The 27,484-nt window shown below is 36.0% G+C and overlaps 1 protein-coding gene across 4 annotated transcripts; it reads right to left on the bottom strand.

Moving 5' to 3' along the window:
* Window positions 1-460: 460 nt before the first annotated feature.
* LOC132180486 (nuclear pore complex protein GP210) lies at window positions 461-27,266 on the bottom strand. Of its 4 annotated transcripts, XM_059593329.1 has the most exons (41): window positions 26,994-27,266; window positions 26,351-26,616; window positions 25,993-26,159; window positions 25,686-25,902; window positions 24,035-24,381; window positions 22,756-22,935; window positions 22,375-22,513; window positions 22,135-22,283; window positions 21,202-21,313; window positions 20,522-21,117; window positions 20,272-20,395; window positions 19,889-20,166; window positions 19,117-19,227; window positions 18,647-18,709; window positions 17,960-18,151; window positions 16,910-16,969; window positions 16,763-16,831; window positions 16,345-16,497; window positions 16,126-16,245; window positions 15,697-15,816; window positions 15,093-15,248; window positions 14,962-15,024; window positions 14,698-14,831; window positions 12,807-13,218; window positions 12,382-12,484; window positions 12,174-12,286; window positions 11,878-11,949; window positions 10,528-10,603; window positions 9,458-9,565; window positions 9,170-9,311; window positions 8,574-8,657; window positions 8,265-8,481; window positions 7,621-7,687; window positions 6,405-6,496; window positions 5,546-5,606; window positions 5,079-5,409; window positions 2,659-2,699; window positions 2,388-2,551; window positions 2,181-2,280; window positions 1,915-2,084; window positions 461-1,216 (listed from the first exon to the last, which is right to left on the bottom strand). In XM_059593329.1, the coding sequence occupies exons 1-41, from the start codon at window positions 27,176-27,178 to the stop codon at window positions 686-688; spliced, it is 6,885 nt and encodes a 2,294-aa protein (XP_059449312.1). In that variant the 5' UTR covers window positions 27,179-27,266; the 3' UTR covers window positions 461-685. The 4 variants fall into 4 exon arrangements, 3 of the variants coding, with proteins under 3 accessions (XP_059449312.1, XP_059449310.1, XP_059449311.1); XR_009440161.1 differs by lacking the exons at window positions 461-1,216; window positions 1,915-2,084; window positions 2,181-2,280; window positions 2,388-2,551; window positions 2,659-2,699 and adding an exon at window positions 4,793-4,897 and having other exon boundaries at window positions 5,004-5,409; window positions 20,522-21,135; XM_059593327.1 differs by lacking the exons at window positions 461-1,216; window positions 1,915-2,084; window positions 2,181-2,280; window positions 2,388-2,551; window positions 2,659-2,699 and having other exon boundaries at window positions 4,904-5,409; window positions 20,522-21,135.
* Window positions 27,267-27,484: the final 218 nt, after the last annotated feature.

Below are 27,484 nucleotides of genomic sequence, written 5' to 3'. Positions count from 1 at the left end.
AAAAATCTTATATACTACACCAACAATCTCCTATGCTGAGTCAATCTACTATTATTAGCCTTGTTAGAATATATATATATATATATATATATATATATATATATATATATATATATATATTTTCTTATTGAGTAATGATATATACTACATTTTCATTTTATTTGGAGTCTAGTATATATCATTACTCATATTAAATTATCATGACAATATATACAACTCCTTTCTGTAAATTTTACATATAAAACACAATCAATTTCGATATTTTATGCATTTCGGGAACAGAAATACAGAGAGGAGTTTTTAAGTATCAACTTGTTGGTCTAGTTTAAGAATATTACATCCCAAGCCTGACATGAGACATTCTTCTGAGGTCTATCAAGTGCTTGGTATGCCTTTCCATGTCCCTCATAATATATACTAAGCAGTTATAATCTTCAAAAATTTGCAGAGATCAAACCACTAAGTTGAATCCGATCTTTTATATCTTTTACTCCTTGTACAGAAGGGTAAACATTCAAATGAAGAAAATAAGAAAGGAACGAAGCACCTCGTTCATAAAACAAAGAATCTAAAAACATAGGCCAACAAGCTTGAAAAACTCAATGCTACAAACTGGGACAACTTCGCATTAATTGCTCGTACACTTACAACCCTAAAAATTTCTCCTTGAACGACCTTCTAACTTCTACCTTGCATAAGGATGATATCGACCACTTCCGGCACCACCATACCCCCCTCTACTCCCATAGAAGGAACCACTACCCCCTCCATAGCCGCCGCTACCAAGACTGGCATCATAGCCACTCCCATAACCACCACCAGCACTTCCACCACTACCATATGCCCCATAACTCTCACCAGGTCCACCATAACCACCTCCAAGCTCATAACCTCTGCTAAAGCCTCCTCCATACCTACCTGAGTAGCCTAGGTAGGACTCGTCCCTGTAGGCCCCCATACCACCACCACCACCACCAACACCATATCCTCCATAACCACCAAATTCACTACCACCGTAAGCACTGTTCCTGCCGCCATAGGGTGCACTTGACCTATAACCACCACCACCACCACCACTACTACTGAAACTACCTTCTCCAAATCCACCATAGCCATCTCTGAACCCACCACCAAATGAGGGCCTAGAACCATTATAACGCTTGGACGGGGCAGGTGGTGGGTTTGGCTTCTTTGGCTCTGCCTTCTTGATCTCCACCTACAAGAAAGATACATGGACCTAAATCACAGTACTTCGTAACTGATTAAGGTTGTGTTTTTAGTAAGAAGAAAAGTGCAACCATAGTGGATTTATGAGAACAATTTCTGATTCTACAAGTGGTCACTAAAGTAAGCCACCACTAGTGCCAATTTCTATGGAAATACTGTCAATTGTCATTAACAGTATCAATCACATCAAGAAACAAACAGAAAGCCTACAAACACAACATTGTTGGTGTCAAATCAAAATCATGCATATAGAACTCTATGGAACTCCACCCCAAGCACAATGTACCCAGAAAAAAAATTGTGCAACTGAATGGATAAAACATGATACCTTGACAACAAAATGATTAATAAATCAAGTACTTCTGAGAAACCGATCAGATTTGGCACACAACTAACAATTTAAAATATCTCTGTTTAGATGTTAGTTTCAGTATTGCCTTCTAGTGGACAACATATACATCTGTTTATGTTTTCTGAAAAAGTTCATAAGTTCTCAGCAAGCTCTATCTGAGGCCTTTATAGGCAAAAGCTTGTACTTGAAAGAATTAATAATCTACTAAACAATAATTGGTGTATTCCCTAGCTAGTAGTTATATGGAGGACATTCATAGAAATAGGGAAATTATCTTTAAAAAAAATTTAAAGAAGGAAATTAAAAGTGTCCATTCCAGTGGGCACTAAGCTCACCTGAGCTCCTGCCAGCTCCAGTCTGTTACCCTTGGCCAAGAGATCATCAACTGCTTGCTCTGTGTCAAAGGTAATAAATCCAAAGCCACGTGAACGACTTGTGGAATGGTCCCTCATGATCTGGTGTTCCCTCACCTCTCCAAATTGTGAAAAGAAGTCCCGAAACTCGTCTGCCCATTTGCAACAAACACATAGCCCCCTTTACAACTAATAACAAACCTTATTGATGCAACATACAGTTATAATAAAACCAAAGAAAAATCCACCTTCATTCACCGTTGTAGGAATTCCCCCCACAAAAATCTTCTTTGTCTTGAAATCCCTAGAGCCCATAGATCCCTTTGGAATAGTCCGCTTAATTTCCACCTATACATGGGGTCCCAAAACAACAATAGACCATGTCAACAACTGAATTCTACAAAGAGAAAACTTATAGCCTAGCTTAATATCTGCTATTGAACACCAAACCCTACTTGTTTCCCATTAATAATATGAGTGTCCTCAATGACTTGATCAACCACAGAGGGATCTGCATAAGTCACAAACCCGAATCCACGGGGCTGCCCGGTCTTCCGGTCCTTCATTATCACGGAATCGATAATATCACCGTATTTACCGAAATGTTTGACGAATTGTGCTGCATAGGAGATTATTCCAATCACAAGCGCAAAAGCGATTAAAACCAATACATGTCCCACTAAAATTAACAAATACCAAAGAATCAGCACACTGTAAAGAACTAACCATCCGTTGTCTCTCGCGCTAAACCCCCTATAAAGATTTTTCTGCAAAAAATTTAAGCCGCAAATCCGACAAAAATCACAAACAAATCAAACACACAAATCCTCTACAACTTTTAGCAATATTGAAAAATCATTTCCTTTCTTATACTTCCATTTCATTATTCCTAATAAGTAATGGGAAATCAAATAAATGAAGCAGTAAAGACAGTTACTGAGTTTTCCAAGATTTGACTAATTTGTTTCTTTTTCTTGCAATTTCTTAGCAACCAAACAGAGCTAGAAAGAAATTTATAAAGAAAATAAATAGAGAGAGAGAGAGAGAGAGAGAGAGAGAGAGAGAGTTACCCAGCGCTGGCACCGTCGCCGGTGTGAGGATGAGACTTGTCCTCCTCTTCTCTAAGGTCGGAGGACTTAACGTCGTTAGCTTCTCCGTCGAAGACAGCTTCGTTGGCTTGCGCGTCCATGGGCTCCGAACTCGACGGTAGTCAAACAGCGTTGAGTGGTGAGTACAGAGAGGAGATGGAGAGGAAGATGAGGAAAAAATGTTGAGCCCTAGATGTTGTTTTTAGTGCAAAAAGCCCTAAAATCCCTTTTAAGGCATTTGGGCGTTGTGATTGGCTGGACAGGAGTGGTTATTATGGTCATGGGGACCATTGAAGCGGCTCCTCTGTCTTTCTTCATGATGGGCCGGCTGGCACGAAAAGCCCATATCATAAATGAAAGAGTTTGAGATTTGGAGTTAGGCCCGTATTGCCTATTTATAGACGTAAAACATTTATAAAAAAAATTATTTTGGTAATGTGATCAACTAACAATAATTTATGAATAGGGAAAGGCATAGGGTTTTCACAAAGCAAAAAACCATTGGACGAAGTACTTCTCCGACTCTATTAAATTGATGTGTTCAAAATACATTTAAAGACTAAGAAATAAATGATATTCTTCACATTCATTTATCACATTTTATACGGACTTTTCTATGTCAATCACTTTAAAAGCATAAAAGAAAAACAACTTAAAATGCGCCTCATCAACTGATGTAAAATGAACGTAAAAAATATCATTATTCAATCTCAATTGCTCAATTAAATAAAAATACATGTAGAATTACATATATTTAGACATGTTGTTTAATAAATTAAGTTAGAAGAAATTATTTTAACCCAATTTACCAAAAAAAAAAAAAAAACTTTATCCAGTTCTTGGCGCTTTGTAGTTCCTTTTGGCATAAAATACCGTCTAAAAAGCATTCTCTATTTTGAGTGTTTTGCACAATGTAAAAATTAGGAGACCTCAAAATGTTTTTAGTTGCATTAACCATTTTTCACCACTCATACCCTGGAGCGAGCAACAATTGCTATAAGACCCTTTATTGGGCTTACATACTAGAGTAGGTTTAGGTTTGAGTTGCCCGAACATTTGCCCAGGAAGAGCTATATTTTTATGTAAAATAGCTCTTTAAAATTCACTTTTATCTAATTTAGCTAAGCTATTTTTAAGTGTCTCCACATCCGATTAGCTATATTTCTAAAAAAAAGGAGGGAAAAGATTTGGGAAAAAGATAAAGCAGGAGAGAGAAACACTAAAAAATAAAATAGCTCCCTTAAAAAGTGCTGCTACATTTAACTTTTTTTTTAGCTCTAATCAAATATCTATTTTACATATATTTTTGGCTCATCCAATGTGGGAGGTTTTTTGAACATTTGAAGAGCTATTCTAGATAAAAGTAATATTTTGCTCTTCCATTGGGAATGCTCTAAAAGCCTTCTCATAATTGTTGCCCAAATTGCAAGCAATATTAACCTAAATCTCAATTTCACTCATGAAAGTCTTCTATTTCATACCAGCTCCTCTACATTGTCTCTCTTTCTTACCGTTTCACAATATATGAAAATATATAAAATATTTGGCGATTTTTCTTAAATAGCCACTTTTTTAAAAAAAATGTTTTCCGACAAAATATTTTTCACCAAAACAAACATAGCCATACGCATACGCACCTAAAGAAGAAGAAAAAAAAAACAACTAAAAAAAATGGCGGAGATTTGGGAGTGAAGTGCCTTCCGTTTACCCAGTGAGTTTTTTTTTTAAAGAGACGATGAGAAGATATTCAGTGGGCTATAAGAGGAAGAAAGAAAAGTTGGAAATAATACGTTTCTTATAATGAATCAATCACCAACGATGGGTTTTGACTAATACAGCATCAGCTTCTAGCATGATCTGAGAATCCAAGTCCATTGCTTTCATGAAAAAAAAAAAAAAAAGCAGATCATTGGATTCCTAACTAGTTGTATAATACAACAAAACTTTTGTTAGGCAAAACGCCAGGTTACTACATGAATTTACCTGATCCTCCGAGGGCTCCCATCTACATCTGACCCTTGCAGGCCATAAAGCTATAATGTGTTCTGTAGATTAAACCTCCTCCTTCCCTCTTGCCTATAGTTTGGAGTTTCATCTATTGTTCTTCTCACATAGTCGACGAAAGGCTTAGGTGTTCGAGGAGACTGTTCGTTCAGAACAGCAGAGCCTCTATGATCGGGGGTCACAGGTGCCGGGGTACTTGGAGTAGGAAGAGCAGTGGATGGCTGATGTCTGTTGGGCCTGTCCAAGAAACATATAAAGATGGCCACGGTCAACACCAACAGCGCCAAGCAGCCAACTACGCTTACCCAAAGGGTTTTATTTATTGTAGTTCCTGAAGCTGCTTTTTGGGTAGGCTCGTAGTCAACATCTATATACACTCTCTGACCTGTAAAATAGAATAATAACGATGAAAATTTGATCCTATAAGAAATACACCCTCTATCTGTATCTCTCAGAGATGAACTTTCTGGATTGCTGAAAGGAGTGAAGTTGTATTAGGATCAAGGACTAAGAAGGCTCACCATTGGCTGGGAGAGTAATGATGATTTTATCTGTGAATCTCTTGTCTCTTAGCACTTTGATCTGAAGACATGGAGAAGAGAGATGATCAGTCTAGAGTACGAAATCATCTGTCGTGTTTTAAACAGCTTTAGAAATGAACCCAGTGCACTAATTATTATTATTTGCTTAGCTAGTAGTCGGCTGCAAATCAAGAGGAATGTTAGGATTTTGGAAAATGATATCATCTGCATTTCTGCATATAACTATACTACAAATAGTGTTCCTGAGGTTGATATCTATTTCAAGTTTAATCATTCCATTTTGATATCTATTTCAGATATCAAACATTCCATTTTTATAATTATACCACTGTATCTATTTCAAGTTTTAACAGTCCTTTTTATTTTCTCTCACAACAAAAATGGATTTTTGCTTTGCAAGACTCCATTCCAAATGATGGATTCTACCTTCAAGTATTACGAAGAGCATATGGAACCATTTTATTTCTACAAGACATCAAACATTCAAATGCCTTCAATCATATGTTGTTCCCAAAATTAAAGTTGGTAGGAAATTGTAAATTTAATTATTTAACAAATATTTTAATATTCCTTCTCACGTGTGGGGCTCAAATTCCTCTTCAACAAATGAGACCTAACACTTATAATATTTAACTAAAATAGGGAGTAAATTGTAGAGTCAGGATTCGAATTTAGAACCTATGTTCTAATTCCAAGTTAAATCGTCAGTTGTCCAAAAACTTTAAATTACTAAGAAATGATGAATTTAATAGTTTAATTAATACTCTTAACAATCAGTAAATAATTTTCAAATTAACTTGCATCATAAGTAATCACAGTAAATTAAGCTAATGCTCACCTCATACTGTGCACGTCCACCGATCCCAGATTCTTCTCTATAGATGGGGCTGATCATCATCAGATCATGCTTGTGCCAGTGGATTTCAATATCTAAAATGAGACAATAACAACCAATGAAGTCAGTGCTTCAAATTTTTTTTTTTTAGCAACTGATGCACTTATACAGTTTTTTTTTTGATAAGTAATGATGATGATATAAAAGAGCGCAAAGGGGCGCAACCCATATACACGGGAAGTATAAACTGAGAGCGCCTAGGAGGGTTAGCAAAGGTTTTCTTTTTTTTTCTTTTTTTTTTTTTTTAGGGGGGGGGTGTGGGGGTTGGTGGGGTTGATGGAAGAACTACAAGAACCCAAACCCAAAGGTGTTCTGTCAAAGCTTAACAATACCATTACCATATACCAGTCATTGAAAAAAACACAAATATTAATGACTTCCATTTTATAGGGTTGTTGAAATTCATATAAATGTACATGAGATTTGTTGAACAAATATCGTGAATTGTACAGATAGAGATAGATATGTATGATGCAAACATGTCATTAAGAATAGATTAATTCTAGAAGGAAGATTTTTGTCTCCCTCTTGTCTCTCTACAGGTGATGTGACTTTTAAAATTACCATTAAATTTGGAATAGATCACTATTGAATTAAATGATAAATTTAAAAGTCACATCACTTTTGAAGGGACAAAAAAGGACAACAGTCTTCTTTCTAGCATTACTCTTAATAATAAATAATTATGAAATACATAAACATATATATCCGATACGTTGAACAAATAATGTGTGGTGCAAATAGATATGTTTGATGCAAGCATCCATATCAAAAAAATGTATGATGCAAACATGTCATCAGGAACAAATGATACACAGCATTTACAGTGACGTGAATTGGTCTAAACAGTAAAGATGGAAAGCAAGGAAAGTTCCCTAAAATCTAACCCAGTAGAAGAGTAGATTAAATTTCTTGAACAAATAATGTGAATGGTGCACAAAAGGGAATACAAGCGATAACTCAGCTGATCAGTTGTGATGAGTTTCAAAACCGAAAGTTGCAAGTTCAAAAATCAACAGTGTTTGATTGAAGAAGGAGAGAATGAAACCCCAACTCCATTAGCAGGGATGGGTTTAATGGGTAGAGAGAGGGATCACGCCATGTTATGAAGACCATGGTTAACACACACACACACAGGGAAAAATGTCTACCATTGTACCTGTATTCCCCAAGATGGTTATGATTGTCTTGTTAGAGTCTGGTGTCAGATTCAACTGCATCAAATTCTGAAACATTAAGAAATTCGCAATATCATACACTATTAAAATTGAGCTGATTTAATATTAGGGATAATATTCCAGAACCCCATGTCTTTTTTCGTATTTTGCATTTTAGACCTAAGTTTTTAATTTGGCCAATTTAATATATGAGCTCACAAAGATTTTAAATCTAACACCTCTAGCTATTTTTTCCTCAATTAAATAACAAAATTGACTTAAAAACACTACAATTCCCTTCTCATTACAAAATAAATAAATAAAATTAATATTTAAAAAAAAAAATCAAACCGGAGTGTCTGGCGGCCATCCTCTCTATCACCCCCATTTTTATTTTATTTTTCCTTTCTGTTTTTAATTCTTTAATGGGAAGAACATAATAGTATTTTTATATCATTCTTTTTATTCATTTGAGAAAGAAAAAAAAAATGGGGGAAAATGGCTAGAAGTTATATAGTCATGAAGCAATTAGGGGTAGGGCAACAGTCATCTAAAGTGATGGATGCTGAATTAGGGTTCCAGTCTCAGTTTTTTTTCTTCTCAAAGAAAACTAGATGTAGGCTGCTAGAAATGACTATATCATTACCTTGCCCATCTCTAATACTGAAAAACCTCCAATAAAAAGAGCAGATGCAGATCCAGAGACATAATTAGCTTCTCTCAAGGAAGCATTTATGGACACAGATATATCTGGTCTCATGTCTTTTGACATGGGTATAGAGTGTACCAAATGCTCTGGCGAGTAAGGGAAAAAGAGGCAATATGAGCAACCAGTGTCAAGATCTGTCCATGGCTTTGCATAGCTTCAAGCCCAAAAATAGAAACGAATATTAACTGATGAAAATATTATTCAGTAGATTTGCAGCCAGAAAAGACAAAAGAATATGAAACATACCCAACAAAAGGAGGGTCCACAATACAGTCGTATGGGACTTCCTTTCTGTTTCCAATCGCTCCAAATTTCTTGTCATATGCATTACTATTGAAGTAAAAGAGAAACAAGCAAAGACATTAACAAAGCACCATCATTTATATGCACCCATTTCCAAAAGAATGCTAGCAAAAATGAAAACCACAGCTTTAGAACATTATAAAGTACACAACATTATTGATGACAAAGTGAAAGGTGATGGAGCCATAAGCATCAAGATAATAGATATATTTTTCAAAGCATCTCCAAATTCGAATGTCAATAATCAGAAAATAAAAAAATAAATTGAGTATTGAACAAACACCATTGATATAAAGTTGTTAAATTATTTCACGCCATGAATGAGTCTGCTAGCTCATCCACACACTAATGTTGATTCTCAAGGAAGCACTGTGGAAATTGTTATAACACCACTTGTCCCAAAAGCTTAAGCTAATAGGAAATGGTTAACCTAATCATTTAATTTTTATTCTCACTCCATCTCGTGTGGGCTCAAACTCTTTCTTAATTAGTGACGCTCAACGTATAGAATATTTAACTGAAATCAAGAGTTTACAAACCTGAACTTCACAGAGAAGTTATATCCTTTTGTGGGGAAAGGAACATTTGTCAGCATCTCTTTTGGAGCACCCACAGAAATAATAATACCTGTCAGCACTGTACCCGTAGTTCGCAGTTCCAAACTCGAACCCTTGAAAATAACTGTTCACAGGTAACAAGTTCCCACTGTGAAAAAGGCTATCATCATATATTCAAAGGAACTCATAGACGCATAGAGAGAAGATATCTCACATTAAATTAGTTGGGACCAGCAGCTTTGACAAAGTTAAAAGGGTTTTATTCATTACCTTGGGTTGAACCTTCCCCAACTGCTTCAGCTATTCCAGACAATGTGTCCACGGATATAATACTTGCATTAGCAGTGAACCACCGGCCAGAAACTTGATCATTTAAACCTACCATGTTAAATGTGGTAACATTAAACTAAACAATGTAACATTAACTGCTAGAAAAAAAAAAAAAAAAAAAAAAACAGAATGAAAGATTAGAAGGAAAGGTTACTTTTCTGCTCAAAGTATCTCCATGGCTATTTGGAAACGGATTTCAGAAGAGAATTATATGATTATTTTGTCTTCAATACATGAGAAACACAATGATATAAGAAAATACTAGAATATCCATTATATTTCATAAAGAAAGCTGTGCTAAGAATCTGCATTCATTTCATGCAGTATTGCCACCCTAGGACGCAAGTACTCCACAGTCCACCCCTAGAGTAGCACATGCATTTGGCACATATATATTTTCATACAATGAATCTATATCCATATAACCTAAATATATCCATTCGAGAGAGCATTAGATAACATCTCTAATGGGTAACAGTATGTGATGAAAATATGTAGAGAAAAGTCAGGCAGATTTCAAAAGGAATTTAAGGAGTTAAGAACTGTTTATGTTTATTTTACAACTGCTTTCTGGTTTCTTTTGTGTGCATGTGCTTATACATGGTTTTGTGCAATAGTCCCAGGGGTTTCATAAGGTTCCCATATGAGCCCAAAAGTCCCATATTCCAAGCTGCCTGGAGTGGACTGAACGATGCTAAGATAATTAGATAAGGTTCTTGAACATGAACCCAAAGGTCCCATATTCCAAGCATTAATAGTTTAGAGTAAATGATGTTTAAAGTAATAATATTATCATTTACAGTTATGAAGTGCTTGAAGAAGAATGCTATAACACTTTCACGTTATAACAAGAAGCCAATAGTTATAAATAGCAAAAAGATATAGACACTACTGCAGACACTGAAATTGCATATTATTAGTAACTTGACAACAGATCTCACAAGAAGATACAATAACTATAAATTAGTTGTGAACAATATGAAACAGAAGTATGTTCACCCTAGACCCACCTTCTATGCTGAAGTTAAGATAAGCTCCTTTGTGCAGGACTGGGGTTTGAGGATGTATATGAGCACCAACTGAAATCTGAAGAAATTAACTGATCTTAAACTCTGAATAGGGTTGGTGAAAAACAAAAATGAGAACCAAAGAAGAAAATAAGAAAGTAAAATGCATATTGGGCTTACTTTTCCATGTTATGATGAGAACAATATTTGGTTAGTACATAAGGCTTATTTCAGACATTAGTCTTAGGGAGTTGCTATGAGGATTGACTAGAAACCAATAATTGGTATCCTATGACGATTGACCTAAACAATGTATAGGTGTGGCAAGGCTGCAAACGAGCTGAGCCCCAGGCTGTTCAAGATCAGCTTGATAAAATAAGTGTTCAAGCTCTCACACAAACTCGAGTCAAGCTCATTAACGAGTGATCAGCAAAGCTCAGGTCCAGATTGATCTTAATATTTCGGTAATGAGCTCGATTCCAGCTCAAGTTATGCTTGGTGCATTTAACCGTGGTTAACTATATATATAAGTGAGTGGAGGGTCAATGACCAAAAAAATTATTTTAGAAGGTCATCTTAAGAACTTCATTAATAAAAGCAACTAAAAAATTTCTTTCCAAGTATACTGGAAAAGGTGTATGAGCAAAAACATAAATCAATAGCTTGCTAAGTAGAATTACGTTTTTATTTTCCCAATCCATGTTAATCAACCCCATTAAGCTGAAGTAAATTATTAGCCCTAAAGCTTCGCTTCTCCAACAAACAAGCATAAAAACAAAACTCAAACTTGATTCAGTATCTAATAAACCTGCTAAGCCAAGCCAAGTGCTAGCTGTTAGCTGATTTCATTTACAGCCCATGGTGTGACCCATCTAGTTATAGTCTCAAACCAACTATACACGGGTCATATATTCAGCAATGATTGAATAAAAACAGAGATCTCTTTTCTCCCTGTGTACTTGGGTCGCGCCCCTCTGCGCTCTTTAATGCATTATTACTTATCAAAAAAACAGAGATCTCTTTTTATAGTAAAAATAACAGGAAAAAAAAAAAAAAAAAGTGGAAAGAGAAAATTTGAAATAAGAGTCGGCAATATTCCATTTAAGATGTAAAATAACTTTGAATCATAAAGGTAAGCATGCTTGAGTGTTTTGGCATGAAAGAATCAACCCCTTTCCACAGTATTAATACCAGTAGATTAAAAAAAAAATCCAAGCCCTTTATGAAGTTTTTCTGCAGAGCTTAGCTTTTAAGCATTAGGCAAGAGAAATGTACGATTTACAGATGGATAGCAATTAATAGCTTCTTTAGCACAGACATTCATGGGATTTTGAAGAAAAGGATAGTACGTACGAGCACATAGTCTGACTTCAGCGGTGAACCACTGATTGATACTCGCACGAGAGCTCTACCATGCCGTATTGCCTTCAACAAATATTTGGACCTTGAGTTACATTGAAATGATATGGCCAGGAATAAATTCAATTACAGAAATAAGTATTGTCGTTTGTTCATCCAGATGTGATTTGCCAAATGAACGATTTTACATGATAATCAGTGATAAAGAAAACAAAATTGTAAAAGGTCCAATGCAATCCCCCTGAAGCTTGGACTATTGAAACTCAAAAGGTTTATTTAATAGCACATACCTTTAGCTGAATATTTCCGTCTTCATAACGTGTATGGTTTATGGAAACAACATCTTGATAGTTTGTTTCAGCATAAACGAGAATTGCATGATATGCTTCATAAAAAGGATTTCCTGGTCGATAGCAAAATCGCAAGCAGACTGATGAGGACTTAAATCCAAAACATATAATTACCAATTAACATTTAATATTACTGAAACTTTACTACCTAGAGCATCATAATAGCTTATTGCAAGTCTAAGATCAGCACCAACTGCAAGATTGATTACATGAAAAGGGAACTCCTTATTTGTTATCCTTATTTGAGCCACCTGGTCAAAATGCAGAGACATTAGGCTATTGAGATCTAAAATTATAAACAAAGTTGTCAAGAATGTATACTCAAATACCAATGAGAATAAGATGAAGGAAAGGTACAAGACGCAACCCATGACATCATACTTAATTGCCAAAAGCTAGAGTCACTACATTTTCAACATATAGTATGAACTCTACATGCATGTACCACCTTAAGAAATGATAGCACAGGTGCCCATGCAAAATAGGTATCAACAATATAGATATGGAGAAACATATTTGAAGTAATATAGCTTGCCTAGATCAGGCACCAATAATCAGCCCTCCATAAATTACCTCAGCAACCCGGACACAAGATGCTATCTCAATTCTTCCTGTTGTGCGATCTTTTGCCTGAATGCATGCAAGATTGTTGCTGTCTGTTGTCTTTATCCTAGCCCCATGAATGGAAATTGAATCTTTCTGCAGAGCCTCCTTTTCACCACTGTATCTTAATAAAGAATATACAATAGTTCCCTTCCAACTCTGACTATCCCATTGGCCATATGATTCTGAAGATGAAGGCAATAGATTTGTTGTAGTATAATGGGGAGGAAGAACCCAGGTTATGGGAACTCCAAGAGCAAGAGGGAGATCAGGCACCACCAATAATGACACAGATGCAATATATAACCTTGACCCTGAATTAGAACCGGGAGATATAAAATCGCATGAGAATGTGAGATTGACGTTTGTCCTGCCTGCAGATCTGGAATGGAGTAATAGTGGCATATTAGAAAAACCTTAGCTAATTAAGATTTGTTGATTAGAATAGACCTTAGCTAATTAAGATTTGTTGATTAGAATAGACAGAAAGCAGATGTAGCCACACCCCACAAGAGGTTAAGATGAAGGTATTAGAAGCACAAACAATCAGCTAAGATGAAGGTATAAAAACGTCAAATTACATAATCTTCATAAGTAATATTTACTGGAGAGTGCCAACTGAAAATAAGTATTACAAGCAAGTGCCTAAATCTAGTCATGAAAAGACAGGCTGAGGAACCTCTTTTGGGTTCAAACTTCTGCCAAAACAGCACAGCTCTATAAATCTCTCAGCCCTGTTGTTAACACACGAAAATTACAGCCCCAAATTTTCCTAGATCTAGCAATTCTTTTCATAAGTCCTAGATTGCAAAGTAACCAGCTGGTGGGTACAGATCACAATCAGACAGCTGAAGACATCACTACCATACTGCCGGTGCCAGCAACCAGCTGGAAACTGAATCTTCCATAATCCAAAGGCATACCAAGTAGTTTGGCTACAACATTTTTCCAAAGAAAAATGATTAAACAGACATATATGGAGAGGAAAATTATGATGGAAGCTTTTTTTTTTTTTTAAGTAATCGAAATATCATTAAAAGCGTAAGGCGCCCGCATGTACACATGAAGTATACAAGAGAAGTCACCTAGCTAACATACTTCCTGAAAGCACTCTTCTTAGTGTAGGAACAGTTTCCTCAAAGGAAAAGGCGACTTCTTAGTGTAGAAACAGTGGTTAATACACATTGTACAAATGAGCAAAGGGCATAAGTTTTGGGCCAGTTATTGGTGAACCCAAAACACTTTCATATGACTTCAGATAGTTAAGATGACAAAGGATATATTTACCAAAAAAAAGGGTGCATGAGAAATTAACCAAATGCAATCATCCATACGATGTCATAAATCACCAATTGTCCCAAAAGTTTAAGTTGATGAGAAATAATGAATTTAATCATTTAATTCAAAACTAATACTCCCCCTCATGCGTGAGCTTAAATTCTCTCATAACAAGTGAGGCTCAACATATGAAATATTGAGTTGATATGGAAGATAAATTATAAAGTCAGTGTTCTAACTCAGGATCACTACTTTGATACTATGTTAAGTTACCAATTATCTTAAAAGCTTACGCTGATGGAAAATGGTAAATTTAATCGTTTTACTTAATATTCCTTTTTTTTATAAGTAATGTTGTGCATAACAAAAAGCGGGCACAACCCTAGTACATAATAAGTATACAAGTGAACATCTAAAAAAACAAAAAGAGAAATATGCTATTTAATATTCTAACAAGATGAAATATGTTAATTCACGGTTCAAGAACAATTGCTTTGTCAGTACAATGCAAACATTTTCAGCATAAATTATGACGCATAACATGGATTTTATAAAATCCATTGTTGTAGTAACTTTAGTTTACCTTCCATGCAAAACCGTGACAAAACCAAGCTCTTTCTCATCCAAATAACTAGTGAATTGAACTTCTTTTGAACTAGCTATTGGAGATTCATACTTCTCACCATATAAATGCTCTAACACGTGGAAACTCAACACCTAAACAGGTAATGAAGAAAAGAAAATAGTCATTCCTCCCAAACAATGAATACATATCCCTAATAAACACAGAGGTAAATGACAAGAGGACAAATTAGCAAGTAGTAGTTAAATACAGAACTTATCCAACCTTTTCATCTTCTACAGTCCACTGATAATTTTTGCAGAGCTCATAAAAAGAAAATAAATCCCCCTGATAACAGAAGTCAATCAGTATTCTTGTAAGAGAAAGGTCAATTATTGTTGGTTTGCAATTCTTACCTCAGGACACACAGGGTATATTGGCATATCACGGCCAACACCAAGCTGTTCACTTTGTACATTCAAAATCATCACAGAAGGAATTCCTACTTTAACACTGCCATATGCTTGACAAATCACGGTATCTCCTTTGCCAAAAAATGTGGCAAGAACAGTCTGATTATAGCAAGAAATATAATGGATTAGAGGAAAAATAAGATAATAAATAAGATATACTAAGGAAAAAGAAAAAAATAATAAAGTTGTACAGGCAGCATCTTCCAGTCTTGACCAGATAAAGCCAATGGTGAATAGGTTTAAGGAGGAACAGAACCACCCCTCCTTAGACCCTCTTTTATAAGGATGAACCTGTTTACTTCTAGTATAATTCGCAAAATATTAACATCTGGCCTCATAATAACCCAAAAACATTAATCCATTTATGAGAAACCAGATCCACGCCTTGGATATGCAGCTGACTGCAAATTATAGAATCTGTTTCTTTAAGACAATCAAATGTCCCATCGCTAAAAGAAACTTTAAAATCTAGTGTTAGGTAATCCATGCAAAAAAATAGCTAAACAAAATACTTGACAGTAAGTATTGACAGGGCATCATATCTTACAATATTGCCAGGTGAATTTGCAGACAATCGTCCCGAAGACTTCTGAATTGTTGCAATCCCATCATCCATACTAGCGTACTCGACATATACACCGATGGTTGGACCTCCTTCAACAGTAAGCTAAGCATATAAAAATAGAATGTCCTCAAACCAAAAAGAAAAAGAAAAAAAAAAAAAAAAAAAAACAGCAACAATGCTCACGCATGCACACACACAAATACATAGAAAATACGCATAATAGTGTCTGCATGTGCGTAGAAGGTGTAGGCTAATAAAGGACCTCCAAAGTCAATGGAGAAGGCAGAATGAAATCTAAGCATCCACATCAGCAACCAATGAATTTCTATTTATCTTAGCATTTCCAACAAAAGCTTACATTTAATAAGCATCAGCAATAAGCAAGCAAATGGTAATATTTCCAGTACATACCACATACGATGCACCTGGTGCCAGAAAAATATCTGGAGGGTGAATTGTTGGTGGTGCATAAACTTCTATCTTTATTGGTTGACTCAAAATTTCATGTCCAAATTGCTGTGAAGCACTGACCTGTTATCAAGTATTATATTTAAACTCACATAGCCACAAATTCTGGACAGAGAAATCTGACAATGAGTGCTAATTCATATGGATAAACAGTGAACTTACATAAAGAGTTGTAATCCCAAGATGTGTACCCATAATTTTAAAATTTGGCGCTTTCACATTCACATATCCATCACGAGGACTTGACGTGTCATCAATGTCTATGAGCTCAATTATATGATCCTCAATATGTACATGAATATTCATGTAAGCATACTGCATCACAAGTTCCCAATCACTGAGGTTATTATCTAGAATAGATGAGAAAAACCATGACTCACACACAAACAAAACCTTTTCGAGAACAGAAAGGATCAAGGCCAAGAATATCTATAAAACGCTCTATTTTCCACAAGCAAATCACTGCAACTTCTAGTTGAAGTGTCCCACTAAATTCAGTTTAAAAGCATTTGGAGTAAAAGGAAAATTGAAGTACATAGCTCCCCTGAAAAGAGAGTTAAAAAAAAAAAGACATTCAAACCTGAGAAGAGTCAAAAGTACTTCCGTCATTAATCCCAGCCATTATGTTGATAGTTTGAGAGCTTCCTTCCTGAAAATATCAAGATAGCTTGTAATCAATGCCAGCAGATCAGCTTATAAGAAAAATACATCACCAGGAAAGACTAACCATAAGGCTTATCTCCTCTTGTGACGTAATCTTAATCCAGTCTATATCTGCAACTTGAACCTGTAAAACATGTATACATCTATGAGAAACCACACACAAGTGAATCAGGAGTTTGAACATGGACGATGAAGGCTGTCATAACCAGTATAAACAATAACAGAAAAACAGTAAGAAAAGAAAAGAACAAAAAAAAAAAAAAAACAGCTCACAACTTTAGAAATCAGACAACACTAAATAATTTCAAGATTGCTCAAGATTATATGTTACAGAGACAACCCAAGGTCAAGATTCTAAGTGTACCCAAAATGAGAAACATTGCAAAATTAAATTCCCACTTTTTCCGGGAAAGTCATGACAAACTTCAGATCATGCAGTTGTATCTGTGCTTGGATCAGACCAATTAGCTGATTGGATAGTTTCATTTATTTCCCAAAGATGACCTCAATATCATTGATCAATGTCGTCTTAACATGGGCGCTATGGCAACCACTGAAAGTGAAGGCCTTTCTGGCCTTGTCTTAGCCATGGCAGTGCCGGTTATGCTCCAATTTACTATCCATGACCACATGGATGACAACAGCGAAAGTAAAACAAATCGATGACAAGATGGTTTGGCAACTTGATTTATTTGTATCGTTCAATTGGTGAGAAATTCTGGGAAATAGGAGAGGATATTTTTAATAATCACTGATAATTTTAATGGACCTCAGGTTTAATAATGCCTCTGTGAATCAGGTTGCGAATATCTCTATCCACCATAAGTTCTACTCGAACAAACTCTCCAAAAAGATTTCTACATAAAACAAATGATTTCAATGGGATAAAGATAAGTATAAAATTATATAGTTCTATCACAATAAGAAAATCTTTCATCAACAGTACAAAAAAGATTGAGGAGTTGGTTCAGGTGGAAGAGGTAAGTTCAGCTCCGCTTAGAAAGCTACGCTCTTAAAATAATATATATATATATAAAAAAAAAAAAAAACCGACTGAGCAGTTTCTATCAGCAAACAAATTGTGCAGAAAGCACAGAGGGAAGAAAAGAATTACCACAGCAGAAGCTGAAATTGGAGGAGAAAGCCCAATATCATGAACTGTAACAAGTGCATTACCCAACTCTTTTGGAGACAGCATCAATTGTAAGCATTTTAAGCCCGGTGGGAGTGGAACAATTTCTACTACCCGAGGATCATTCACAGAAAACTCCAAGAAACAGCTTCCGCCAATAATTGACAAATTTAACTGAAATAAGGAAATAATTGCATTGTTTAACAGTTATATATAGCACTTGATATATAAGGATTATATTTTCTGACACCACCATGTTTTGCCAAATACATGACAGCATTGGAGAGGAAAGTCTGATCACCAAATTGGGTTGAATGTGTTAGTGACAAGGGTTTGTTACGGTGGTATTTTGGTTCAGCACTTGATATATAAGGATTATATTTTCTGACACCACCATGTTTTGCCACATACATGACAGCATTGGAGAGGAAAGTCTGATCACCAAATTGGGTTGAATGTGTTAGTGACAAGGGTTTGTTATGGTGGTATTTTGGTCCATGTATTGAATTTACAATATATATATATAATGTGGTGAGAGAGGTTAAGTATGAAGTACCGTGCCTCCTCTTTCTCTCTAATATTTTCATGCAAACTTCACAACACAAATAATGCATTTTTATTTGAAATCAGGCTAAAATAGTAACTAAGAACATTAGGATTAGAGTCTACCTTAGCATCAGGATTGAAAAATAACAAGTTGAATTCCGGTTTGATACTAATAGTAGAAACAAGCTGCATATTAGAACAAATCTGAAGGTAAGAACCAAACCTTGGAAGAAAAAGTAACAATTAGAACAGCATGCCTACTAGAATACACAATTAAAAGAATAAAAAACAAGGACAACAAACTTCAACATGAATCTTAAGAAATTTTTTATTGATAGGAAATCAAGCAAATATCATTAAAAAAGCGTAAGGCGCTCCTAAGTACACAAGAAACATACACAAGGAACACCCAAAAAAAAAAAAAGAAAAAAAAAAAAAAAACCAAAACCAAAAAAGGAGAAACACCAAGACACCCACAAAAGAAACCCTAAACCCACAAAATAGCCCTGCCTTTACCCAATTAATTCATGCAGGGAAAATAAAATACATAAGCTTCTCCTTGAGAAAAGAAAAAAAAATTACAAACTTCACACCTGTAATTGTATCGCATCTGTAAGAACATTCTCTGAACTTTCTAGCAGTTGAGCAGAATAATGATCAGTCACACCATCAAGGAAACCAATAACGGTAGCACGAACTATGCACTGAAAAGCAAAGCATTTAACATCTCAGCTTAGAATCAACATTACAATTTACTCATCATAACATGGAAAATATAAAAATTGTATTTTGCTAACTTGAAGCACAACTAAAAACTATAGTCTAGATGTCAAAAGGCTATCTAGACATAGTAGATCACAACTTAGATCCAAGTATCTACAAATAACATAACTAATCTAATAAAATGATAGCAGAAATTAAATAATCAGATAATTAGTACTGGAAGAGCAATCATGGACTTGGAAGAATTCCTAATTCTGTGACCTGCATCCTTCAACACAGAAAATGTCAAATAGCTGTGATAACTGTACTACTGTGCCATCATCATCTCATAAAGCAAAAGATTTGCCTTTAAAAGCCTTCATTTTCAGAGCATAGATATAGAGCGTTCCATATTATAAGTACTATAATTCTAAGATCACAGAAAATCTGGCATGCTGTGCGCTACTGACAACGTTTCAGAAATTGAAATAAGAAAGCAAATGCTTTATCCATGGAACCTAAAAAACCAGACATGTGGATGCAACCTTGTCCTAATAATCCACTAGAGTCCAAACATAAACCAAAAAATCTAAATGAACAGCTAAAAGGTATAATAACATGATATGACAATATGAAGATGAACCATTAAAGTTTAGGAAGTACCAGTCCTGGTTCATTTTGCAAGACCAAAAACCTCTCCCAGCTGCATTTAGACCTATCTGAATCAAAAGTGTCATCCCAGTGAGCTAGCCCATTACAACTGCTTAGTTCCCACCTCAAACAAAGAGAAGATGAATTTGCAAAAGCTTCTCCAGAGTTACTTATGCCAACTGCAGCAATTCGAACAATGCGTCCATTTGCCACAGTAATAGGGGTGACTCGAATTTGCTCGGAATTGCGGTCAGCTTGAATTGCAGTCCTTATAACACCGCGTTTGTTTACTTAACATTGGCATCAATTCACCCAGAAGCATAAAGAGTTAATTTTATGGAATATTAAAGTAAAGTCGGTGCAAGCAATTTTGATATAAAGGAAATAATTTGTACCAGGTTCATCAGCTATTAGTGCAATTGAAGAAGGATAGCTACACGAAAGTAACAACAAAACTTCTGCTATTGCCGGCAGAGGATGGTCATCCCCAACCAAATTACCACGTTTGAAAACAAGTTTCTGTGTCATTTTAAAACAAAAACAAAAAAGAAAAGACAATAATACATCATGACTTTGAGATTTAGAGAGAGAGGGGGAGAGAGAGCCATATTAATCATAGCGCAAGGAGAGAATGCAGAAGCTTACATAGTTTCCCGGCTTTTCACATACAACGCTGTACACACTTGTGTTCTTGCCAGATATTTGATGCACAAGAACTCCATTTTGAATGTGATTGTGCCCTTCATCCAAACTTTCCACATTTTCAATGAAGTCAACACCTTTGTCCCACTGTTCAGGTCCACCAAGAAGCATGATATCTAAATGTGTTCCAGGAACAAGATATAACTTATCCAAATTTTCCAATAGATTATCAGCTTCTGCTTGAGCCAAATCAAACCAATAACCACCAAATTGGCTTCCATCCCTAGCCTGACAAGCGATAAGTGGTGGGTAGGCGGCAATACATGAAGATGCTTTTAAGACAATAGACCCATGTAAAGAGTTATCAACGTGGTGATAATCTTTCAACAGAGTGGCAGACAACATAGCTCGACCAGGACCAGAAGCATATACATAGGTCCAAGAGCATGGAGGACCACTTAAAGATGCAATTTGCCCAACATTTTCCAGCATGCCTAAGACAGGTTTCTCCTCTGTAGCATTGACGATAATGAAAGACTCGCGTCCAGCTTTCCACTTAATAAAGGATCTAAAAGCATCACATCTATAGAAATAGGAGCCTGCAGTTGACAAATCAACTTTAAAAAAGAGTTAACCAGCCATAAAAGAAGGCAAGTTCAGATAGTTCCAGTATATGGCATTACCACTGGCTGCTTTCATTGTCACTGCAGCTTCAAGATGTGATCCCACAACAGTCTCTACAGGGAAGCTATGAAGCATAACCATAGATGAGGGGATGGAAACTTCAATCACCACCTATCAATAATTATTTAGCATTATGAATACAAGAAAGTGTTAACAAAAGGGTGGAAGGGAGTAAAAGAGATAAGAGCCACGCAGAGATTACATACATCTAGAAAAACCAACATATTAAACTTTGTGCACAAACAACAAAAGGTGTAAAGGAACACTAGCGTTTAAGGCATGTCCCTTGTTTTAGTGCACCAGCTTATAAGATTTTCTCAGCATTTTTGGACACAGCAAGCACAAATGTAAGTGAACTCTTACAACACTCCTCATGAGAAAACACCCCATTAATTACCTGCAGAATGACCTCACTAACATCTTCACAAATTTCATTTTCTTCTTTTCTTGGGGGGGTACAAGTCACCTAGATAATGGCATAATAATGCCGCATGGATTTCTGCTCAACAGGAAAAAAGAAAAAGAGAAAAATGTATTTTTCAAAGTGACAGTCTCATGGCTTGTAAATGCTTTCTTGTCAAGTTATCACAAATACTTCATGGAAGATGGTGGAAACTCATCCAATGTCAGAAAGATAATTAGTAGGAATTGATAGATTCTAATGGACATGCAAAATTACGGATCTCAAGTCACAGATGCAGAGAGGCAATAATTCGTCAATGTTTGGCCTACTAACACATAAATCCTTATAAATATAAATAAATAATTATTTAGCAAAAAAAAAAAAAAGAATAAGCATCTGTAGAGCAAATAAGGAATTTTCTTGACACCCAAAAAAACATTCTCCTGTGCCAATAGCTCTAGCTCATATGTGATCTCCTCCCCCTTATGAAAATAGAGTGGAGAGTAAGATCGTGCACCCTAAACATTACCTCATCATAATTCAATGCATCAAAAACAGATTGCACTTTAACAGTAGCTGAACCAGGCTTCTTGGCCTGGACAACCCCTGAAGCAGATACCGATACAGTAGCTGCGTCTGAGGAAAACCATTTATAGTCACTAGATGCCTTTGCACAACCTACACAATCTCATAGAAATCAGAGCTGATCAACAATGTCAGCATTAAATTAAGCACTTTACAGAAACTCAGCAGGTAGAAAACTACCAACCTCCTGTAACCCTTAGCTCCACCTCCTGATAAACAGCAGGGGCCCAGGGAAGGAGAATGCTTTGTGCTATACCACTTCTTTGATCCAAACTAAACTTTACTTGATCACAAACCATGACCTCCTGCAAAACCTTGAGAACCTGAAAGGGAATATAATCAGCAAAGACAAATAAAATGTTATTTAAAGATTACTTCCTTAACAAGAACCAGGCACCCCATCCACAATTCAAAAGGAGAAAAAAAAGAAGAATAGGAGGAAATTAAGACAACAGACAACAGAGGTATGATAAAGGGAAAAAAAAATAAAAAGAAGAGATATTCAGAAAATAAAAAAGAAGCTTAAAATAAAAGTACAAAATAATAAACTAATACAAGGTAGCACCTCTTTTTTTTCTTGGTACCCGCTATGATATGCCAAAGAAGCCGTCAATTTTCCTAGTCCCTGTGAAGTTGCTTTCAAGATTCTAGAATTGCCCCAGCCATGTTTGACTGCAATATCATCTGACACCATGAAAGTTCTCCAGTACTCAGACTGGTTATCGTACAACTTAACATCGTCACTCTGCAATGCATGGAAGGAATTTCTGAGGGGAAGAAAATAATGAACTAATTGATGCAACAGAGTAAAGTGAATGCATTTTAATGAGTCGAAAAAGACAAACGGTAACCCACATATTATCCACGGATAGGAGCAAAGAAAAATGCAAAAACGAATAGTGAAATAAAGCAAATCGAACAAGAGAGAAGAAAATGCAATTACAACATTTTGACACATAAAACTGACAAAGTCTTTAAAAAAAAAAACTATATACATTGTGCAAATGCAAAGACAAAAGAAATTTTAGAATAAATAAAGATCGAGAATATAAAGAACACAATATAAACAAAACATGAAGGATTTTGGAATTTGTAACACCAGGAAAAAATGAAAGGATGCAAATAATAATAGAGTATTAAGAATAATAAAATATATGTCCCGGTCATGACAAGGTTCCATTCAACTGAGCTGAAAACCAGAGAGCCTCGGTCACACGGCAGTCACAATCTGTTCGAGCGGGACTGCCCAGAAACAAAAGGTTGAGGCTTTTGAAAGAGGAAAGGAGGACCATTAGGGTTCTGAAATATTTTAGGGTTCTAAATAAACCTAGAGTCTAATCTATACCTTTCAGATGCAGTTATCCAAATGAAACTATATAAAGGGGAAAATACCTGCCAGAAAACAAACATTTTGGACTACTATCTCTTTAGTTCTTCTAGATTACAAAGAGGAGAACGCTTAACCTTTTGCCATACACCAACATGGTTCAAAATTGAAATTTAGAACATCTTAATTCTGCATAACTATGTCATTTTTATGGGGACCCACGAACAAACTAACTGGACTTGATAATCAATCCAATGGCTTCAGCAAACCCCTAATAAATTATTTCTTTGATAGGTATATTACATAGATATGCTTTTAATACAATGACTTTTACTTATCAAAAACAAAAAAAGGTATATTACATAGATATATACCAGATAAAACCATATTACTTTTCTAGTATCATGTAAAATTTGGAAGGCCAATTAACATAGGCATTGTAAAAGGAAAATTCTACCAAGCTAACTTTTTTTCATACGTAATATTAAAAAGTGAAACTAGAAGAGGCATCACTTACCTTTGTAATGTAGATTTCTTGTGCACCAGGTCCTCGTGAGAAAACCTTCATTTGTATGAGATATTGACGGCCAGAAACAACATACCAACGTGCCACAGGTGGAATTACTTCTGCTCCTTCAAGAGGATCACCAGAAGCAGAAAACGGAGCTATGTATAAACGTAAAGTATCTGGTACGACAACGTTAAGTGATGAAACTTGTATGTGTCCAGCAACCCTTGTATCTTCAACCACAACAGTTGTTACCCCTAAACCCAGTGCATTTGTTAATCCCATCATAGAGTCCACTTGAGCAACCGAAGAGTTTGAAACAGACCATCGATGATGTGGAGATGGTAAAGCCACCACTGAAATTCCAGGAAAAAGATGGTAAGTCCATTGAAAATGTGCTGAGAATGAAGCACTATGTAGTCATTCCATGCAATTCTACTTAAGAGGCAAATACCAATACAACATTAAAGAATCAATGCAACACAACTAAAAACATAAAGCTAGGTAGCATAATGACAAATGAAATTAAATATGCAGTGTTTTTAACACACACACAATATATATATATATATAGATAGAAAGTAAAAGACGCATAGTTGAAAGTAGCTCTAAACTAAACCAATATCCAACAACAATCCCTGAAAACCTCTATGCCTGCATAATGCCAAAACTATTGAATATTGAGTCTCAGCTAAAGAAACTTAAGTAGAAGAAACCTGATTCGAAACTAGGTCTTCAATCAAGGGAATATCCAACTTTCATTGAAACCAAGGTAAAAAGACTCAAAGCTCACACTAGTTTACTGACTACTGTTACAGTGACAACTCCACACAAGATAATTCCCAGAAGAGTTTTGGCTGTTCTTATTAAGATGCTTGGAAATCAAAGGTCAAAAACAATCATCCATCTGGAGAGAGAGATCTTACAACATGCCAAACCAATTAAATAGTCACTTCTAGCTAGTACTATGCAGAGTTCAAAATTTTATCACATCAAGATTCAAAGACTTGTTCTTCGGGTGTGCCCCTCCGCTAGTCTCCCTGCCCTAGTCTACTTTATTTTTGATATCAGGACTCAAGATTCATATAATTTTTGCATATTTCAGATATGAGACTCTTTTTTTCTGGAATTAAAAAAATCACCGAAGCCACCAGAAGACTACAACCCAAATCACGTGTGTGTGTGTACGCGTGTTTTATATAACACTACCTCAAAATCAGTGTGTGTTTTATATAATGCTACCTCAAAATCAACCCCCCACCCCTCCTCCTAAAAAAAACAGAGAGAAGAAAGAAGGCGGGGAAAAGACTTTGATCATTCCTAAAATGTAACACATCATGAAACTCTAGGAGGAAAAAAAATTAGTTGACCTTGAGGAATTGTTGCAACAAACTTACAGTTTCCTATTTCTGGACTAGATGCTTTCCAGAAAGTAACTTTTGGAATTTCAACAAAGAAATTATGCTTGCTATTGCACCCCTATATTGGTATCCAGCATCTACAGTTCCATAGAATCAAAAGCTAATATTATGAAAAGAAAAGGTTTCATTTCATACAGCCCATCATCCTGGTAGGCAGAGTCATAAAAAATTGAGGGCATACTGACACAGACATAAAATGTGCCTTTAGAGAATTATTATAAGGGTCTTGAAAAAGGAACCTTGGGGAGTATTCTCACGGATAACTTTTAGGGTATAATGAACAGTAGCACCAATGAGAACAAAAACAGGTGAGGGAGGATCAAGAGACATGGCTTCTGCTACGGTTAGAGTAATCCTATCAGCCATGTGCTTTAATCTCGGCTCAAGCAAATGCACAGCAACAATCTCCTGGCCGATTTCGACTCCTTTTACAACAAAAGAATCTGAAAATACACCCTGCATCACATAAAATAGTTGGTTATAAACATAGAAGTATAAGAAAGCATACCGCCAATGCTCATTCACATTCACTAGCAGCGTACATACACTATCTTCAAGTTTTATTTGGATATCTAAGTCGCCACACAATCCACCGCAGTCGCTTAGGGGAGAATCCTTCAAAGGAACATGGGCAAGATGATGAGGCAATCCATCAGTTTCAGGCATCAGGTGCCACATGAACTGTAAGCCCACTAGTGACGAGAAATCATTTTCTGCAAAAGACGATGACAATTGAATTAAATTTTAGAACCAGGCCAAATTATATTCAAGAAATAATAAGCAACCAAATTTAGACAGAAAAAGCTGTTCAACCTCCAAAAGCAGCTAAAAATGATAGAAAAAAGTGTTGTCCACATATATCAAACACCAAAGTACTACATACAATAATTACTTCTGGAAGTACCTTCACTATCAAAGGCGCGGACACGAAGGGTAGCAAGCCCATCTAAGTCAAGCTTGATAGAATTATGAAATATCTGAATCCTAGAGAAATTGTCGATAAAAACTTTGCAACGAATTACAGTCCCAGTGTGCACATCAGCAGCATAAACTGCAGTCTCCTTTCGACCACTGTAAGGAGCAATCGACCTCAGCCGCGCGCTTGTCGAGCAGTGACTACTTGAATTATACTCGGGTTGCACCGATAGAATATCATGATGATCCCAGGACCTATATATATTTTTCAAAAAAAAAAAAAAAAAATCAGGTAAAATGCTTCAACAATTTGAGTATCAAACAAAACGCACATTGAAAGAGAACAAAAGAGACGAAGAAAGCAATTTCTCAGCTACCGTTTCGCATTTCCTTAACACTATCAATTCTATATGAAGCTAAACTAACCAGAATACTTGGATTCAGCTCAGGTCAGTGGAGGTTCCTCTTTTCTTAGGTCGTATCATGATTTTAAACAGCTCTTTTCTTTTCCTAAATTTTCTGGGCAGCCAAACAGAGCTCCCAGGTTTATCAAGACGATCCACGCTTAACAAATACAAGCTCAATGCATCAAAACACACACACACATATACATAGAGAGTGTGTGTGCTTACCACTTGAAGCAACCATCACTTCCTTGAAGCCTGTACTCCACAGGATGAGTCATTTTGGGGGGCAAGAGTATATTTACATCGGCGATGTGTGGACCAGACGGCGAGTACGACGTCGTTGGGTCCAAGACTAGTAGCAGAAGAAGAAGAGCTAGCGGTAGAGCGAAGTACAACATCCTCGAGCACATTGAGCGCACCACAACTTGGCATAGTAGTAGTGGCAGGTGAATCTTGAGTGAGTAGCTGAGACTGAGAGAGCTTTTGAATTTGAACTGATAAATTATAAGGGTTTAGGGTTTTGGAAATTTGAGAAAGGGAATAAAGGTAATGGGGAACTGGGACGTAGTGGGAGACGCGGCGACGCGTGATTGGTGCTGAGGTGGAGAGTTGTCTCAGATTCGGTGCGCCTTTTTGGTAAAGTCTCTTCACATGTTCACTCATTTTTACACCGACTCACGTCACGTGAGTTAAATAATTTTTTTTACCTTTTTAAG

Source organism: Corylus avellana, chromosome ca5 (genome assembly GCF_901000735.1).
Source record: "Corylus avellana chromosome ca5, CavTom2PMs-1.0".
Taxonomy (NCBI): domain Eukaryota; kingdom Viridiplantae; phylum Streptophyta; class Magnoliopsida; order Fagales; family Betulaceae; genus Corylus; species Corylus avellana.
This window is presented reverse-complemented; position numbering and strand designations above follow the sequence as displayed.